General features: G+C 37.6%; 1 protein-coding gene across 6 annotated transcripts; it reads left to right on the top strand.

The window, feature by feature from the left end:
• Positions 1-14,723: 14,723 nt before the first annotated feature.
• LOC133621357 (uncharacterized) lies at positions 14,724-19,680 on the top strand. 6 transcript variants are annotated; one of them, XM_061983391.2, is made up of 3 exons: positions 14,724-15,074; positions 15,778-15,893; positions 17,197-19,680. In XM_061983391.2, exon 3 carries the CDS (start codon positions 17,212-17,214, stop codon positions 18,142-18,144), a length of 933 nt encoding a protein of 310 aa, XP_061839375.1. In that variant the 5' UTR covers positions 14,724-15,074; positions 15,778-15,893; positions 17,197-17,211; the 3' UTR covers positions 18,145-19,680. The 6 variants fall into 6 exon arrangements, with proteins under 6 accessions (XP_061839375.1, XP_061839376.1, XP_061839374.1 ...); XM_061983388.2 differs by having other exon boundaries at positions 14,726-15,074; positions 17,162-19,680; XM_061983392.2 differs by lacking the exon at positions 15,778-15,893.
• The last annotated feature ends 999 nt before the right edge of the window (positions 19,681-20,679 follow it).

Here is a 20,679-nt window from a genome sequence, read left to right as displayed (position 1 = left end):
TTTAGGTTGTGTTGGGACTTCTGATGACGTTTTGACACATTTTATACAACTACAGGACCAGAAATGTGCTGCTGAAGCTATTCCGTTTTTTTGAAATTTTCGTAAGGGTCCCCCTTACGACATTTTAGCAAAAAATTTATTTCGGAAAAGCCTTTTTTTTCTTCCATTTTCAGGTTGTGTCGGGACTCTTGATGACGTTTTGAGACATTTTATACAACTACAGCACCAGAAATGTGCTGCTGAAGCTAGTCCGTTTTTTTGAATTTTTCGTAATGGTCCCCCCTTACGACATTTTAGCTATTTTTTTTTCTGTAAAATATGGATTTTCTTCCATTTTCAGGTTGTATCGGGACTCCTGATGACGTTTTGAGACATTTTATACAACTACAGCACCAGAAATGTGCTGCTGAAGCTAGTCCGTTTTTTTTAAATTTTTCGTAAAGGTCCCCCCTTACGACATTTTAGCAAATTTTTTTTTCCGTAAAATGTTTTTTTTCTTCCATTTTCAGGTTGTGTCGGGACTCCTGATGACGTTTTGAGACATTTTATACAACTACTGCACCAGAAATGTGCTGCTGAAGCTAATCCGTTTTTTTGAATTTTTCGTAAGGGTCCCCCCTTACGACATTTTAGCAAAAATGTTTTTCCGTAAAGCCTTTTTTTTCTTCCATTTTCAGGTTGTGTCGGGACTCTTGATGACGTTTTGAGACATTTTATACAACTACAGCACCAGAAATGTGCTGCTGAAGCTAGTCCGTTTTTTTGAATTTTTCGTAATGGTCCCCCCTTACGACATTTTAGTTTTTTTTTTTTTCTGTAAAATATGGATTTTCTTCCATTTTCAGGTCGTATCGGGACTCCTGATGACGTTTTGAGACATTTTATACAACTACAGCACCAGAAATGTGCTGCTGAAGCTAGTCCGTTTTTTTTTTAATTTTTCGTAAGGGTCCCTCCCCCCTTACGACATTTTAGCAAAAATTTTTTTACGTAAAACATTTTTTTTCTTCCAATTTCAGGTTGTGTCGGGACTCCTGATGACGTTTTGAGACATTTTATACAACCAATGCACCAGAAATGTACTGCTGAAGCTAATCCGTTTTTTAGAATTTTTCGTAAGGGTCCCCCCTTACGACATTTTAGCAAATTTTTTTTTCCATAAAACCTTTTTTTTCTTCCATTTTTTGGTTGTGTCGGGACTCCTGATGACGTTTTAAAACATTTTATACAACTACAGCACCAGAAATGTGCTGCTGAAGCTAGTGCGTTTTTTGAATTTTTCGTAAAGGTCCCCCCTTACGACATTTTAACAAAACATTTTTTCCATAAAATATGCATTTTCTTCCATTTTTAGGTTGTGTTGGGACTTCTGATGACGTTTTGACACATTTTATACAACTACAGCACCAGAAATGTGCTGCTGAAGCTATTCCGTTTTTTTGAAATTTTCTTAAGGGTCCCCCCTTTCGACATTTTAGCAAACATTTTTTTTCGGTAAAGCCTTTTTTTTCTTCCATTTTCAGGTTGTGTCGGGACTCTCGATGACGTTTTGAGACATTTTATACAACTACAGCACCAGAAATGTGCTGCTGAAGCTAGTCCGTTTTTTTTAATTTTTCGTAAAGGTCCCCCCTTACGACATTTTAGCAAATTTTTTTTTCTGTAAAATAGGGATTTTCTTCCATTTTCAGGTTGTATCGGGACTCCTGATGACGTTTTGAGACATTTTATACAACTACAGCACCAGAAATGTGCTGCTGAAGCTAGTCCGTTTTTTTTAATTTTTCGTAAAGGTCCCCCCTTACGACATTTTAGCAAATTTTTTTTTCTGTAAAATGTTTTTTTTCTTCCATTATCAGGTTGTGTCGGGACTCCTGATGACGTTTTGAGACATTTTATACAACTACTGCACCAGAAATGTGCTGCTGAAGCTAATCCGTTTTTTTGAATTTTTCGTAAGGGTCCCCCCTTATGACATTTTAGCAAATGTTTTTTTCCATAAAACCTTTTTTTTCTTCCATTTTTAGGTTGTGTCGGGACTCCTGATGACGTTTTGAGACATTTTATACAACTACAGCACCAGAAATGTGCTGCTGAAGCTATTCCTTTTTTTTGAATTTTTCGTAAGGGTCCCCCCTTACGACATTTTAGCAAAAAATTTTTTCCGTAAAGCCTTTTTTTTCTTCCATTTTCAGGTTGTGTCGGGACTCTTGATGACGTTTTGAGACATTTTATACAACTACAGCACCAGAAATGTGCTGCTGAAGCTAGTCCGTTTTTTTAAATTTTTCGTAAAGGTCCCCCCTTACGACATTTTAGCTATTTTTTTTTCTGTAAAATATGGATTTTCTTCCATTTTCAGGTTGTATCAGGACTCCTGATGACGTTTTGAGACATTTTATACAACTACAGCACCAGAAATGTGCTGCTGAAGCTAATCCGTTTTTTTTTATTTTTCGTAAAGGTCCCCCCTTACGACATTTTAGCTATTTTTTTTTCTGTAAAATATGGATTTTCTTCCATTTTCAGGTTGTATCAGGACTCCTGATGACGTTTTGAGACATTTTATACAACTACAGCACCAGAAATGTGCTGCTGAAGCTAATCCGTTTTTTTGAATTTTTCGTAAGGGTCCCCCTTTACGACATTTTAGCAAATGTTTTTTTCCATAAAACCTTTTTTTTCTTCCATTTTTAGGTTGTGTCGGGACTCCTGATGACGTTTTGAGACATTTTATACAACTACAGCACCAGAAATGTGCTGCTGAAGCTATTCCGTTTTTTTGAATTTTTCGTAAGGGTCCCCCCTTAAGACATTTTAGCAAAAAAATTTTTCCGTAAAGCCTTTTTATTTCTTCCATTTTCAGGTTGTGTCGGGACTCTTCATGACGTTTTGAGACATTTTATACAACTACAGCACCAGAAATGTGCTGCTGAAGCTAGTCCGTTTTTTTGAATTTTTCGTAATGGTCCCCCCTTACGACATTTTAGCTATTTTTTTTCTGTAAAATATGGATTTTCTTCCATTTTCAGGTTGTATCAGGACTCCTGATGACGTTTTGAGACATTTTATACAACTACAGCACCAGAAATGTGCTGCTGAAGCTAGTCCTTTTTTTAAAATTTTCGTAAGGGTCCCCCCTTACGAATTTTTTTTCCCGTAAAACTTTTTTTTTCTTCCATTTTCAGGTTGTGTCGGGACTCCTGATGACGTTTTGAGACATTTTATACAACTACTGCACCAGAAATGTGCTGCTGAAGCTAATCCGTTTTTTTGAATTTTTCGTAAGGGTCCCCCCTTACGACATTTTAGCAAATGTTTTTTTCCATAAAACCTTTTTTTTCTTCCATTTTTAGGTTGTGTCGGGACTCCTGATGACGTTTTGAGACATTTTATACAACTACAGCACCAGAAATGTGCTGCTGAAGCTAGTGCGTTTTTTGAATTTTTCGTAAAGGTCCCCCTTTACGACATTTTAACAAAACATTTTTTCCATAAAATATGCATTTTCTTCCATTTTTAGGTTGTGTTGGGACTTCTGATGACGTTTTGAGACATTTTATACAACTACAGCACCAGAAATGTGCTAGTGAAGCTAGTCCGTTTTTTTTAATTTTTCGTAAAGGTCCCCCCTTACGACATTTTAGCAAATTTTTTTTTCCGTAAAATGTTTTTTTTCTTCCATTTTCAGGTTGTGTCGGGACTCCTGATGACGTTTTGAGACATTTTATACAACTACTGCACCAGAAATGTGCTGCTGAAGCTAATCCGTTTTTTTTAATTTTTCGTAAGGGTCCCCCTTTACGACATTTTAGCAAATGTTTTTTTCCATAAAACCTTTTTTTTCTTCCATTTTTAGGTTGTCGGGACTCCTGATGACGTTTTGAGACATTTTATACAACTACAGCACCAGAAATGTGCTGCTGAAGCTATTCCGTTTTTTTGAATTTTTCGTAAGGGTCCCCCCTTACGACATTTTAGCAAAAAATTTTTTCCGTAAAGCCTTTTTTTTCCTTCCATTTTCAGGTTGTGTCGGGACTCCTGATGACGTTTTGAGACATTTTATACAACTACTGCACCAGAAATGTGCTGCTGAAGCTAGTCCTTTTTTTTAAATTTTCGTAAAGGTCCCCCCTCACGAATTTTTTTTTCCGTAAAACTTTTTTTCTCTTCCATTTTCAGGTTGTGTCGGGACTCCTGATGACGTTTTGAGACATTTTATACAACTACAGCACCAGAAATGTGCTGCTGAAGCTAGTCCGTTTATTTGAATTTTTCGTAAGGGTCCCTCCCCCCTTACGACATTTTAGCAAGCATTTTTTTCCGCAAAACCTTTTTTTAATTCCATTTTTAGGTTGTGTCGGGACTCCTGATGACGTTTTGAGACATTTTATACAACTACAACACCAGAAATGTGCTGCTGAAGCTAGTCCGTTCTTTTGAATTTTTCGTAAGGGTCCCCCCTTACGACATTTTAGCAAAACATTTTTTCCACAAAATATGCGTTTTCGTCCATTTTTAGGTTGGGTCGGGACTCCTGATGACGTTTTGAGACATTTTATACAACTACAGCACCAGAAATGTGCCCCTGAAGCTAGTCCGTTTTTTTGAATTTTTCGTAAGGTTGCCCCCCTTACGACATTTTAGCAACAATTGTTTTCCGTAAAATATGTATTTATTCCATTTTTAGGGTGGGTCGGGACGCCTGATGACGTTTTGAGACATTTTATACAACCACAGCACCAGAAATGTGCTGCTGAAGCTACTCGGTTTTTTTGAATTTTTTCTTAAGGGTGCCAACCTTACGACATTTTAGCAAACATTTTTTTCCGTAAAATATGCATTTTCTTCAATTTTCAGGTTGTGTCGGGACTCCTGATGACGTTTTGAGACATTTTATACAAGTACAGCACCATAATGCGCTGCTGAAGCAAGTCCGTTTTTTTGAATTTTTCGTAAGGGTCCCCCTTACGACATTTTAGCAAAAAAATATTTCCGTAAAATATGCATTTTCTTCCATTTTCAGGTTGTGTCGGGACTCCTGATGACGTTTTGAGACATTTTATACAACTACAGCACCAGAAATGCGCTGCTGAAGCTAGTCCGTTTTTTTGAATTTTTCGTAAGGGTCCCCCCTTCGACATTTTAGCAAAACATTTTTTCTGTAAAATATGCATTTTCTTTCATTATTAGGTTTTTGAAACATTTTATACAACTACAGCACCAGAAATGTGCTGCTGAAGCTAGTCCGTTTTTTTGAATTTTTCGTAATGGTCCCCCCTTACGACATTTTAGCTATTTTTTTTTCTGTAAAATATGGATTTTCTTCCATTTTCAGGTTGTATCGGGACTCCTGATGACGTTTTGAGACATTTTATACAACTACAGCACCAGAAATGTGCTGCTGAAGCTAGTCCGTTTTTTTTAATTTTTCGTAAAGGTCCCCCCTTACGACATTTTAGCAAAAATTTTTTTCCGTAAAATGGTTTTTTTCTTCCATTTTCAGGTTGTGTCGGGACTCCTGTTGACGTTTTGAGACATTTTATACAACTACTGCACCAGAAATGTGCTATTGAAGCTAATCCGTTTTTTTGAATTTTTCATAAGGGTCCCCCCTTACGACATTTTAGCTATTTTTTTTTCTGTAAAATATGGATTTTCTTCCATTTTCAGGTTGTATCAGGACTCCTGATGACGTTTTGAGACATTTTATACAACTACAGCACCAGAAATGTGCTGCTGAAGCTAGTCCGTTTTTTTTAATTTTTCGTAAAGCTCCCCCCTTACGAATTTTTTTTTCCGTAAAACTTTTTATTTCTTCCATTTTCAGGTTGTGTCGGGACTCCTGATGACGTTTTGAGACATTTTATACAACTACTGCACCAGAAATGTGCTGCTGAAGCTAGTCCGTTTTTTTGAATTTTTCGTAATGGTCCCCCCTTACGACATTTTAGCTATTTTTTTTTCTGTAAAATATGGATTTTCTTCCATTTTCAGGTTGTATCAGGACTCCTGATGACGTTTTGAGACATTTTATACAACTACAGCACCAGAAATGTGCTGCTGAAGCTAGTCCGTTTTTTTTAATTTTTCGTAAAGCTCCCCCCTTACGAATTTTTTTTTCCGTAAAACTTTTTATTTCTTCCATTTTCAGGTTGTGTCGGGACTCCTGATGACGTTTTGAGACATTTTATACAACTACAGCACCAGAAATGTGCTGCTGAAGCTAGTCCGTTTTTTTGAATTTTTCATAAGGACCCCCCTTACGACATTTTAGCAAACATTTTTTTCTGTAAAATATGCATTTTCTTCCATTTTCAGGTTGTGTCGGGTCTTCTGATGACGTTTTGAGACATTTTATACAACTACAGCACCAGAAATGTGCTGTTGAAGCAAGTCCGTGTTTTTGAATTTTTCGTAAGAGTCCCCCCTTACAACATTTTAGCAAAAAAAAAATTCCGTAAAACCTTTTTTTTCTTCCATTTTCAGGTTGCGTCGGGACTCCTGATGACATTTTGAGACATTTTATACAACTACAACACCAGAAATGTGCTGCTGAAGCTAGTCCGTTTTTTTGAATTTTTCGTAAGGGTCCCCCCTTACGACATTTTAGCAAATTTTTTTTTCTGTAAAATATGCATTTTCTTTCATTATCAGGTTTTTGAGACATTTTATACAACTACAGCACCAGAAATGTGCTGCTGAAGCTAGTCCGTTTTTTTGAATTTTTCGTAAGGGTCCCCCCTTACGACATTTTAGCAAACATTTTTTTCTGTAAAATATGCATTTTCTTCCATTTTCAGGTTGTGTCGGGTCTTCTGATGACGTTTTGAGACATTTTATACAACTACAACACCAGAAATGTGCTGCTGAAGCTAGTCCGTTTTTTTGAATTTTTCGTAGAGGTCCCCCCTTACGACATTTTAGCAAATTTTTTTTTCTGTAAAATATGCATTTTCTTTCATTATTAGGTTTTTGAGACATTTTATACAACTACAGCACCAGAAATGTGCTGCTGAAGCTAGTCCGTTTATTTGAATTTTTCGTAAGGGTCCCTCCCCCCTTACGACATTTTAGCAAGCATTTTTTTCCGCAAAACCTTTTTTTAATTCCATTTTTAGGTTGTGTCGGGACTCCTGATGACGTTTTGAGACATTTTATACAACTACAACACCAGAAATGTGCTGCTGAAGCTAGTCCGTTCTTTTGAATTTTTCGTAAGGGTCCCCCCTTACGACATTTTAGCAAAACATTTTTTCCACAAAATATGCGTTTTCGTCCATTTTTAGGTTGGGTCGGGACTCCTGATGACGTTTTGAGACATTTTATACAACTACAGCACCAGAAATGTGCCCCTGAAGCTAGTCCGTTTTTTTGAATTTTTCGTAAGGTTGCCCCCCTTACGACATTTTAGCAACAATTGTTTTCCGTAAAATATGTATTTATTCCATTTTTAGGGTGGGTCGGGACGCCTGATGACGTTTTGAGACATTTTATACAACCACAGCACCAGAAATGTGCTGCTGAAGCTACTCGGTTTTTTTGAATTTTTTCTTAAGGGTGCCAACCTTACGACATTTTAGCAAACATTTTTTTCCGTAAAATATGCATTTTCTTCAATTTTCAGGTTGTGTCGGGACTCCTGATGACGTTTTGAGACATTTTATACAAGTACAGCACCATAATGCGCTGCTGAAGCAAGTCCGTTTTTTTGAATTTTTCGTAAGGGTCCCCCTTACGACATTTTAGCAAAAAAATATTTCCGTAAAATATGCATTTTCTTCCATTTTCAGGTTGTGTCGGGACTCCTGATGACGTTTTGAGACATTTTATACAACTACAGCACCAGAAATGCGCTGCTGAAGCTAGGCCGTTTTTTTGAATTTTTCGTAAGGGTCCCCCCTTCGACATTTTAGCAAAACATTTTTTCTGTAAAATATGCATTTTCTTTCATTATTAGGTTTTTGAAACATTTTATACAACTACAGCACCAGAAATGTGCTGCTGAAGCTAGTCCGTTTTTTTGAATTTTTCGTAATGGTCCCCCCTTACGACATTTCAGCTATTTTTTTTTCTGTAAAATATGGATTTTCTTCCATTTTCAGGTTGTATCGGGACTCCTGATGACGTTTTGAGACATTTTATACAACTACAGCACCAGAAATGTGCTGCTGAAGCTAGTCCGTTTTTTTTAATTTTTCGTAAAGGTCCCCCCTTACGACATTTTAGCAAAAATTTTTTTCCGTAAAATGGTTTTTTTCTTCCATTTTCAGGTTGTGTCGGGACTCCTGTTGACGTTTTGAGACATTTTATACAACTACTGCACCAGAAATGTGCTGCTGAAGCTAATCCGTTTTTTTGAATTTTTCATAAGGGTCCCCCCTTACGACATTTTAGCTATTTTTTTTTCTGTAAAATATGGATTTTCTTCCATTTTCAGGTTGTATCAGGACTCCTGATGACGTTTTGAGACATTTTATACAACTACAGCACCAGAAATGTGCTGCTGAAGCTAGTCCGTTTTTTTTAATTTTTCGTAAAGCTCCCCCCTTACGAATTTTTTTTTCCGTAAAACTTTTTATTTCTTCCATTTTCAGGTTGTGTCGGGACTCCTGATGACGTTTTGAGACATTTTATACAACTACTGCACCAGAAATGTGCTGCTGAAGCTAGTCCCTTTTTTTGAATTTTTCGTAATGGTCCCCCCTTACGACATTTTAGCTATTTTTTTTTCTGTAAAATATGGATTTTCTTCCATTTTCAGGTTGTATCAGGACTCCTGATGACGTTTTGAGACATTTTATACAACTACAGCACCAGAAATGTGCTGCTGAAGCTAGTCCGTTTTTTTTAATTTTTCGTAAAGCTCCCCCCTTACGAATTTTTTTTTCCGTAAAACTTTTTATTTCTTCCATTTTCAGGTTGTGTCGGGACTCCTGATGACGTTTTGAGACATTTTATACAACTACTGCACCAGAAATGTGCTGCTGAAGCTAATCCGTTTTTTTGAATTTTTCGTAAGGGTCCCCCCTTACGACATTTTAGCAAATGTTTTTTTCCATAAAACCTTTTTTTTCTTCCATTTTAAGGTTGTGTCGGGACTCCTGATGACGTTTTGAGACATTTTATACAACTACAGCACCAGAAATGTGCTGCTGAAGCTAGTGCGTTTTTTGAATTTTTTGAAAGGGTCCCCCTTTCGACATTTTAGCAAAAAATGTTTTCCGTAAAACCTTTTTTTTCTTAAAATTTCAGGTTGTGTCGGGACTCCTGATGACGTTTTGAGACATTTTATACAACTACAGCACCAGAAATGTGCTGCTGAAGCAAGTCCGTTTTTTTGAATTTTTCGTCAGGGTCCCCCTTACGACATTTTAGCAAATTTTTTTTTCTGTAAAATATGCATTTTCATCCATTTTTAGGTTGTGTTGGGACTCCCGATGACGTTTTGAGACATTTTGTACAAGTACAGCACCAGAAATGTGCTGCTGAATCTAGTCCGTTTTTTTGAATTTTTCATAAGGACCCCCCTTACGACATTTTAGCAACAATTTTTTTCCGTGAAATATGCATTTTCTTCCATTTTTAGGTTGTGTTGGGACTCCTGATGACGTTTTGAGACATTTTATACAACTACAGCACCAGAAATGTGCTGCTGAAGCTAGTCCGTTTTTTTGAATTTTTCGTAAGGGTCCCCCCTTACGACATTTTAGCAAACATTTTTTTCTGTAAAATATGCATTTTCTTCCATTTTCAGGTTGTGTCGGGTCTTCTGATGACGTTTTGAGACATTTCATACAACTACAGCACCAGAAATGTGCTGCTGAAGCAAGTCCGTGTTTTTGAATTTTTCGTAAGGGTCCCCCCTTACAACATTTTAGCAAAAAAAAAAAATTCCGTAAAACCTTTTTTTTCTTCCATTTTCAGGTTGTGTCGGGACTCCTGATGACATTTTGAGACAATTTATACAACTACAACACCAGAAATGTACTGCTGAAGCTAGTCCGTTTATTTGAATTTTTCGTAAGGGTCCCTCCCCCTTACGACATTTTAGCAAGCATTTTTTTCCGTAAAACTTTTTTTTAATTCCATTTTTAGGTTGTGCAAAAAATGTTTTCCGTAAAACCTTTTTTTTCTTAAAATTTCAGGTTGTGTCGGGACTCCTGATGACGTTTTGAGACATTTTATACAAAGACAGCACCAGAAATGTGCTGCTGAAGCTAGTCCGTTTTTTTGAATTTTTCGTAAGGTTGCCCCCCTTACGACATTTTAGCAACAATTTTTTTCCGTAAAATATGTATTTTCTTCCATTTTTAGGGTGGGTGGGACGCCTGATGACGTTTTGAGACATTTTATACAACCACAGCACCAGAAATGTGCTGCTGAAGCTACTCGGTTTTTTTGAATTTTTTCTTAAGGGTCCCCCCCTTACGACATTTTAGCAAACATTTTTTTCCGTAAAATATGCATTTTCTTCAATTTTCAGGTTGTGTCGGGACTCCTGATGACGTTTTGAGACATTTTATACAAGTACAGCACCATAATGCGCTGCTGAAGCAAGTCCGTTTTTTTGAATTTTTCGTAAGGGTCCCCCTTACGACATTTTAGCAAAAAAATGTTTCCGTAAAATATGCATTTTCTTCCATTTTCAGGTTGTGTCGGACTCCTGATGACGTTTTGAGACATTTTATACAACTACAGCACCAGGAATGCGCTGCTGAAGCTAATCCGTTTTTTTGAATTTTTCGTAAGGGTCCCTTCCACCTTACGACATTTTAGCAAAATGTATTTTCCGTAAAATATGTATTTTCTTCCATCTTTAGGTTGTGTCGGGACTCCTGATGACGTTTTGAGACATTTTATACAACTACAGCACCAGTAATGTGCTGCTGAAGCTAGTCAGTTTTTTTGAATTTTTCGTCAGGGTCCCCCTTACGATATTTTAGCAAAATTTTTTTTCTGTAAAATATGCATTTTCTTCCATTTTTAGGTTGTGTTGGGACTCCTGATGACGTTTTGAGACATTTTATACAAGTACAGCACCAGAAATGTGCTGCTGAAGCTAGTCCGTTTTTTTGATTTTTTCGTAAGGGCCCCCCTTACGACATTTTAGCAACAATTTTTTTCCCGTAAAATCCTTTTTTTCTTCCATTTTCAGGTTGTGTTGGGACTCCTGATGACGTTTTGAGACATTTTATACAACTACAGCACCAGAAATGTGCTGCTGAAGCTAGTCCTTTTTTTGAATTTTTCGTAAGGGTCCCCCCTTACGACATTTTAGCAAAAAAAAATTCTGTAAAATATGCATTTTCTTCCATTTTCAGGTTGTGTCGGGACTCCTGATGACGTTTTGAGACATTTTATACAACTACAGCACCAGAAATGCGCTGCTGAAGCTAGTCCGTTTTTTTGAATTTTTCGTAAGGGTCCCTCCCCCCTTACGACATTTTAGCAAATTTTATTTTCCGTAAAATATGTATTTTCTTCCATTTTCAGGTTGTGTTGGGACTCCTGATGACGTTTTGAGACATTTTATACAACTACAGCACCAGAAATGTGCTGCTGAAGCTAGTCCTTTTTTTGAATTTTTCGTAAGGGTCCCCCCTTACGACATTTTAGCAAAAAAAATTTCTGTAAAATATGCATTTTCTTCCATTTTCAGGTTGTGTCGGGACTCCTGATGACGTTTTGAGACATTTTATACAACTACAGCACCAGAAATGCGCTGCTGAAGCTAGTCCGTTTTTTTGAATTTTTCGTAAGGGTCCCTCCCCCCTTACGACATTTTAGCAAAATTTATTTTCCGTAAAATATGTATTTTCTTCCATCTTTAGGTTGTGTCGGGACTCCTGAAGACGTTTTGAGACATTTTATACAACTACAGCACCAGAAATTTGCTGCTGAAGCTAGTCGGTTTTTTTGAATTTTTCGCAAGAGTCCCCCCTTACGACATTTTAGAAAACATTTTTTTCCGTAAAACCTTTTCTTTTTTCATTTTCAGGTTGTGTAGGGCCTCCTGATGACGTTTTGAGACATTTTATACAACTACAGCACCAGAAATGTGCTGCTGAAGCTTGTCCGTTTTTTTGAATTTTTCATAAGGGTCATTTTAGCACAAATGTTTTCCGTAAAACCTTTTTTTTCTTCCATTTTACGGTTGTGTCGGGACTCCCGATGAAGTACATATTCCGTTCAATTGACCACTAAATGGTAACACCCGAATAAGTTTTTCATTTTATCCACTGGGTCCACGTTAATCAATTCATGGTAATTTCTGTTGTCATATTTACCCCGACAAAACTCTTACTTTATTCAACATACGTAAATAATCGATGTTTGGGCATTCGTCCATTGATTCATGAATCACCCACGTTCTAATCGTGATGCATCAGAGAATCAATAATTTTTTCGACCTCCAGTTGGGACCCAGTGAAAAGACCCACTCAAATCACCACCTGTGGGTTCCAGGGGTTCACGGCATTGAAAACCTTTCAACATCAAAGATTGTAACAGATTTCATCCAGGGACCACAATTATGACAAAGGGTGAATATATATTTGCTTTTTAGCGCCTAAATTCGCCTAACACAAGTGTTCAATGAGGAAATGCTCGTATACTTGCCCATGCAGACTGTTCAGAACTGAGCTAGAAAATGCTAAATAGACAACAAAAATTGTGGGAGAAAGATGCGATTGATGATATAATTACTGAGTCAACTCAGCCTGGAGTAAAACACCCTCTCTCAGCACATCGACCCTCCATTTTAACTATTTGTTTGTTGACGTACGCGCGGTTAAGAATCAGTTAATGTTTTGTCTTGTATAATTAACATTTTTTTGTTATTTCAAGCAGATACTGATACTTTCCTGCTTCTCAAGACTGATGCCCATAACTTATATATATATACATCCATCTTCTTCTGCTAATCTTGTTCTGGGTCGCGGGGGCAGCAGCCTAAGCAGATAATCCCAGACTTCCCTCTCCCCAGCAACCTAGCCCAGCTGCTCCTGGCGGATCACATTTTTTTCCAAGACCAGCTAAGAGACATAGTCTCGCCAACATGTTGTGTGTCTTCCCCGTGGCCTCCTACTGGTCGGTTGTGACCTGAATACTTCCTTCTTAAAAATCGTTCATTTTATGAGTTGGAGTCGTTAGACGCCCCCTCATGCTGGCTTGCCTTTTCGTCCTTTGTTTACTACAGTCGCTTATTAGTTGTTTTTTTGTTTTGTTTTGCTAAAACCGTACGGAATATGAAAACCGTGGATCGCCACCAGCCCTCTCATTTTTACTTGACTTTCACTACAACACAACATCACGGGTGATATAGCGAGACAAGCGGCTCACTCTGATTAGTCGTCGGCTCATGAAGGGCACGACGCCAGGGTAAGAAAGTAAGAAAGCCCAGCTGCAAATCTGGTGCTATATGCTAGCTAAGGTTAAACTTTTACAGAGTCATTATTCCTCCAATGTTAAATCCTGGACGTATGCATGTGTATAATGACAATAAAATGCTTTTATATTTTCCATCCATCCATCCATTTTCTACCGCTTAATCCCTTCGGGGTCGCGGGGGGTGCTGGAGCCTATCTCAGCTACAATCGGGCGGAAGGCGGGGTACACCCTGGACAAGTATATCATGCTATTACTATTACTGCTGCTGCTTTGAACACTTGTAAACAATAGAGGCCTGAGCTGGCTAATGCAGTTAGCTACGCTATAGGCTTCATCATCGTTCGCAAGGCTTATGAACGTAATAACGCATTATAATACTAACTGGTCCATTGCCAAACACAGTAGGCAATGATCTAATTAAAAATACTTTTTAAGAGGATCATTCTTTATTTTTCCGGAGGACAGTGATGGTATTGTCTTACATTAGAAGGCTAAGCTAGCTACATAACAAGTCGAGCTAGCATTGCTAACATGTTATTCGCACATTTATATCCTGCTATTATTACTTACTGTTTTATTCTTTCCTCCATTGCCATAAATAGTAGTCAGCAACTATAGTAGTTTTTCTGAAAACCCATCTTTTTGTGAAGATTTGTGGGTGGAGCACTGTGGAGGATCACAAGCAAACAAGCGCTTAGCTCCACTATGAGATAGCAACGACACAACGTCAGACGTTAATGTAAATATGGAATCCCACATGAGAACACACAGGACTTTTCAGTTGATCAATTTGTGGTAAAGAGTTAATTAACAAAGGTTATATGCAAGCACACATGAGAACACACACAGGAGAAAAACCCTTCGGTTGTTCAGTCCGGTTGAAAAAAAACAGGCAAAGATTGTATGCAATCACACATGAGAAATCTTGCAGGAGAAAAACCGTTTAGTTGTTCAGATTGTGCTGAAGACTTTCATGCACTGGAAATTGACTGGACACATGTGAACACACAGGAGACAAAAACCTTTCAGTTGTTCAGATTGTGGGAAAATATTCTCTGACAAAAGTAATATGAAATCACACATGAGAAGACACACAGGACAAAAACCCTTTGGTTGTTCTGTTTGTCCAAAAGGGTTTGATAAACAATTTCATTTGACTCGACATATGACGTGCTGGAGGAATTACAGCAGGCGGTGGTGACAAGCACAAGTCACAATCGCACGTCATAAATAGATTAATGTTTTTTTCTGATATTGGAGAGTCATTTGGACTAAAATACATCTTCAAATTGTGGTAGTAATGCACCCCAAGTTGGTTTTCCAACCGCCAATAAAACACACAAATAGAGTATGCAAACAAAGTTTTGTTAAAAAAAAGAAAAGTCGACAGAAAGTCACGTGTTCCCTGCGCATGCGTGGAGCGTGTCTTCCAGTACCAGTCGTGTTGTGAAACGGATCTGCGTTAATTCCTTCATTTTTACATTTGTACTTATTCGTCCATCGAATGAAAAACTAAACTGTATTACTTATTCGTGTCAGGATTAACGTAACTCGTTTCGGTGAACTGTAAAGCCTATCAGGCTTAGCTTGCTAGCTAGCTTAGCTCGCTCGTTAGCTTAGTTTGTTAGCTGCTAACAAAGAGACGCGGAAGTGGTCAGCACATCGCTAAGCAGAGATCAAGTGTGAGTATAAAGTGTTGTGATTGTGTGAAAATGTGAAGGCTTCCGATTTCCCCCGGAAGTGCAAGTCGGAATCCACTTTGAAGGGCGAGCGTCATCGCTCACGATAGAGCCACACTTAACAATTCCGAACTATTCAGTGGAAAATAACACTGCAGCGATCAAGTTCATGCAAAGTGAGGCTTTTATTTATTTTTGATTATTTTTTTACTTGCAAAATGTCTTAACCTGAAAATGATCATTACAAACACGAAGTCGTCAGCACGTCATCTCGGTTGATGATTGTCGCAATCTTCGCCGTTAGCTATTCTTGTCCAGAAATAACCTTAGGAATTCGATAAAAGTAGTTTTATTTATTCCACCTCGATTGTGAAAGTTGAAAATGGCACGCGTTGTCTGCATTATGAATATTATTGGATAAATGAACGCCGCCCTGAGTCAAGTCACAATGTAACTTCCGTCATTCAATAGCTTGTATTCCGACACGTGACTTCTTCCCAGAAGTGTAAAGCAGTGGTGGTCAATCAAGCCAAGATGGCTGTTGTACAGCAAACTATCTGAGTACGCAAGGGGCCTAGATCTTCCTGCAAAAAGCAGATACGAGCAAAAACTTAAACTATGCAATAGAATTGATCCCTATACGTCATCAAAAAAAGGATTTGTCGATTGATATCAAGGATTATGTGCTCCAAACATCATTCTACAGGACAAAACAGATGAAACTTGGAAAAGCATGGAGGTCTACAACTTCTTTGTGTGTCGCTGGGTCAAGGACATTGGTATCAAGACTCTCTCGAATAAATATGCATCGTTTTTGCTCGGGTAAGGTTGCATTTCATGATTTAACTTCACGTCTACTGCCAAGTTTGTTGATGTTGTTGCACGCGCTGTTTACGAGTATCATGTTTTTATCAAAATATAACTATAGATGTCAACATTGTGTATGTGCTGAAAGATTCATTTATGATTGTTTATCAAAATATAACTGTAGATGTCAACATTGTGTATGTACTGAAAGATTCATTTATGATTGTTTATCAAAATATAACTATAGATGTCAACATTGTGTATGTGCTGAAAGATTAATTTATGATTGTTTATCAAAATATAACTATAGATGTCAACATTGTGTATGTACTGAAAGATTCATTGATGATTGTTTATCAAAATATAACTATAGATGTCAACATTGTGTATGTACTGAAAGATTCATTTATGATTGTTTATCAAAATATAACTATAGATGTCAACATTGTGTATGTGCTGAAAGATTCATTTATGATTGTTTATCAAAATGTAACTATAGATGTCCACATTGTGTATGTACTGAAAGATTAATTTATGATTGTTGTCTTTGGTAAAAACTTAACTCCTTCAGGTTTTGCTCACATTTGATTTATTGTATTTAGACTTGCCGAGTTGGTGCTTTTCGAAACACTCGTAGCAAACGTGTTTAAGAAACACAAATAATATCAAGACCATACCTCAATTGGAAATAATAAACATTAAAAGTATATCAAACAAACATTAAACAAAGTGATCACTGCAAACTCGTGTATTCTTTCACTGTGCTCTCTTGGATTGGAGTGTGAGCTACTTTTCTCGTCGTTGTTTCATAAAATCTTGCACTATTCCGCCCTTTTTGATGACCTCTCGAGGAATTTATCCTTTTCGTGATTTGAACGATTCGTACAACAACACAAGCATAGGGACATTTTTTCTTCGAGAAAGGCTAAATGGTGCCTAGTACCCATTGAGAACAGAGCTAGCTTGACCACCACGCATATTTAATGGGCGGGATGACACTTAAAGCATACTTTTCATGTGTAAATAACTTTTACTGCGAATTAATATCAACCCCAAATATCAGTTAGTGGCCTCCTTGACTACTTATAATCAGTATCGGCCCTGAAAAAAACATTTTGGTCCATCTCTAGTAAACAGTGGCGTGTTTGTCCCCCGCAGCGATTTAGAGACAGTTCATACAAGAACTTGTTTTTTTAGTTCATGGATACCTATTGAATGCTTCATGTGACTGAGCAAAGCTAGACGTTTTGTAAAGCATGTGTTTGCCTTCTTGTGTCCTGTAGACGTCTGCTAAGATAATTTTCTCCCCGAGCACCAGGAGTGGAGCTTCAAGATGGAGCAGAAGGACCCACAAACCCCCCACAACAAAGAGGAAGAGGAGGAATACAGCATCAGTCAGGAGGGAGAGCATCTTGAATGGTTGGAGGAGTTCCCAGTGATTGGTGTGATTGTAAAGAGTGAAGATGATGAGGTCAAAGGGGAAAGTGAGGAGAAGAGAGTGGTGGAATCTACAAGCAGCAGCTCAACTCAACACATGACAACAGAAGCTGATGGAGACCACTGTGGAGGATCACAAGCAGACAAGCTCTTAGCGCCACTATCAGATAGTGACGACACAAGGTCACACTCTCCTGACACTGATGATGAAGACTCTAAAGCTGACAACACACACTTGACATGTTCTCACTGTGACAAAACGTTTAGGTATCCTAGTCATCTGAAAATACACACGAGAATACACACTGGAGAAAAACCTTTTTGCTGTTCAATCTGCGGTTTATGTTTTACACAGAGTGGAAGTTTGAAAGTGCACACGAGAATACACACTGGAGAAAAAACATTTGTGTGCTCAATTTGTAGTAAAAGATTCACCCATGAGGCAAATTTAAAAGTACACACAAGAATACACACTGGAGAAAAACCTTTCATGTGTTCAGTCTGTCGGAAAGGTTTTGTACGAAATACCGATTTTAAAGTACACATGAGAATACACACTGGAGAAAAACCTTTTTCCTGTCCAGTCTGTAGTAAAAGGTTCGTGCGAAGCCAACATTTGAAAAGACACATGAGAACGCACGCTGGAGTGAAAACATACTCCTGTTCAGACTGCAATAGGAGATTTTGTGACCGGCTAGCACTTAAAGAACATATGAAGACACACACTGGTGAGAAAGGGTTGCGTTGCAGTGTGTGTGGTGAAAGATTCTCTTATAAGTACCAGTGTAAGAAACACAATTGTGCTGGTGAGAACAGCAGCAGCAAATGAAGCTGCAGGTTTTGAAATCAACCATCAAGACTTTGATAACTTTGACTTTCTAACAACATCAGCACATATAACATGTATGACATTGTTGTTATGTGTGTAACACATACTCTTTAATATGCTTCTACAATGTATAAATACAATGTTGTTTTTTTTAGAATAGTAGGTTTATTTTATTCAAGTATGTGTGTTAATATACAACATTGTGTACATATACTTAAAACAACTTCCTATGTGAAAGCTGAAGCTTCAGTCTACTTTGCCTACCTTTTTTTCCCATTCATTTTCCCCCCAAAAAACATTGCGAATTAGTATTTGAGTATGTATTTTATTATTATTAATGTTGCAAATAATTGTGATGTGTTCTTTATATGATTTATATGTAGTTTCCAACTTAATATATCTTGTATGACTCCTAAAATGTGTTTACCTGTATGATTCAAATTAAGGAATTGTTACGTAATTGATGAATGAAAGGTAATTAGTTTGGGTACAGGAACAATAATTAATGTGTCACAGGAAATGATTCCGTTTTGGATGTTAATTGGTCTGTAATTGATTAGCTGAAGAAAGTAATTTGGGAGTAGTAAGTGAAAGTCCAGTAGGCAGTGATCAATACACGTTATTATGTTCGGCGGGGGAAAGAGTGCATTTGAGGTCAAATCAAAAAGTACCAAAGTGGCTTTTTGGTAAAGCAGACTTGTAAAATGTTTAATTGCAGCAGAAACTGTGACTAATATTAATAAAGAGGGGGTATAAATTATGTTAATAAGCAAATGACAGCAGTGATTTATGAGGCTGCAGATGGGTCAATACCAATCAAAGTCTATAAAAAGTTGGTACCATGGTGGACAGAGGGGTGTCGTCAGGCAGCAAAGAACAAAAACAAAAAGAGATAGAAGGGATTGAGATTAACCACTTAACAAATGAGGAGGTGTGTACAGGAAATTAATTCTGTGTCTGATGACACTGCCAAGTGGAACGTGTAAATATTAAAAAGAAGAGGACCTAGAATAGATCCTTGAGGCACACCACATGTGATCGTATGGGTCTTTGAGGAGCTTGTATCCACACTTGGCAAGATTGTTCTGTCTGAGAGATCGGAAGTGAACCACTTGTGAACAGTACTAGAGAGACCCAGGACAGCTGCAAAGGAGACATAATGAAGAAAAAGGGTCTCGGAGATGCAGGCAAATGGGAAAATAAAGAGGAGGAATTTGGATATATTTATATTTATATTAAGGTTGATGATATGAGTCCCTTTTAATAGCGTTATTTTTTTGACGCACACGAGTAATTTTTGACCCTCGGTCCATTCCGTAGCAAGGGAAAACGTTCAGTTACTGTTGAGCCACAAGCGGGAAAATAGCGAGCAGATATGGACAAAGGAAAGGGTACATTATGGAAATACCAGATCCAAAGCCATGACAAGTTGATCTCGTGACAAGACAAGACTATTGAATGCCTGCTGGAGCGCTTGCATTCAGAGAGGTGGCGCTTCACTTCCGGTTTAGATTTCAGTTTAGTGCACTCATAACATAAATTGTAGACTGTTACTCTTTTCTGATAGGGTGAAAACTCAGCAGACTGGAGAGACAGGGGCAGGAAGTCTTTCAATCTTTCACTCTTATCACGTCGTCAAAGCCTGTAATTTGGGTTGGAGATTTTAATGCTCCCAGTATAGTTTGGGGGAAGTAAGCACAAAACAAAAATGGAGCCGTTTTGGAAGATTTTTTTGACAGACAGGGATTAGTGGTCCTAAATGGTGGGAGGCCAACATGGTTTCAAGTAAGTCGGGGAGAGAAATCATGTATAGACTTACTGTAACTATTGCTTCTGCGGAACTTGCCCGAGTACGAGAATGGGAAGTAATGGACAGAAACACAATGAGAATCAATCACGCTCCAATTCTAAGAAGGTTTGGAAAGAAGTTGGTTAAAGTGCATAATAATAGGCCAGACAGGTTTAGTTTATCAGGAGCTAGGTGGAGGGAATTTAGAATAACATCTCGGGAGGAGGTGGATAATGTACGGGGTAATGACATAGAGCAGGGGTGTCAAACTAATTTTAGATCGAGGGCCACATGGAGAAAAATCTATTCCCAAGTGGGCCGGTCTGGTAAAATCACGGCACGATAACTTAAAAATAAAGACAACTTCAGATTGTTTTCTTTAGAACAAGCACATTCTGAAAATGTACAAATCATAATGTTTGTTTTTTTTTTTTTTACAATTACTTGTTGCGGTTAATAGTATTCTATCTTTATTTGTCGTTATTTGTACTTTCTGAATACATTTTGTGATAATGTTCTTCAGTCAACTCATTGGGGTTAATTTTCAATCTATCAAGATAAAATATCAAAATCAAATTACAGGATGTTATTTATGTAATTTGCTAACTTTCCTCGACTGGTGCACTAACATGTAGTTTATTTGTATTTATTTTTTTTACATATGTAGCATCATCTACAAAGATACAAATAATTGCTATTGCGACACCTAGTGGACACATTTAGAACCGCGATTTCTTTCATTCAAA

The sequence above is a fragment of the Nerophis lumbriciformis genome, linkage group LG21 (genome assembly GCF_033978685.3).
Source record: "Nerophis lumbriciformis linkage group LG21, RoL_Nlum_v2.1, whole genome shotgun sequence".
Taxonomy (NCBI): Eukaryota; Metazoa; Chordata; class Actinopteri; order Syngnathiformes; family Syngnathidae; genus Nerophis; species Nerophis lumbriciformis.
Note: the sequence above shows the minus strand (reverse complement) of the source record. Positions and strands in the feature narration are given on the sequence as shown.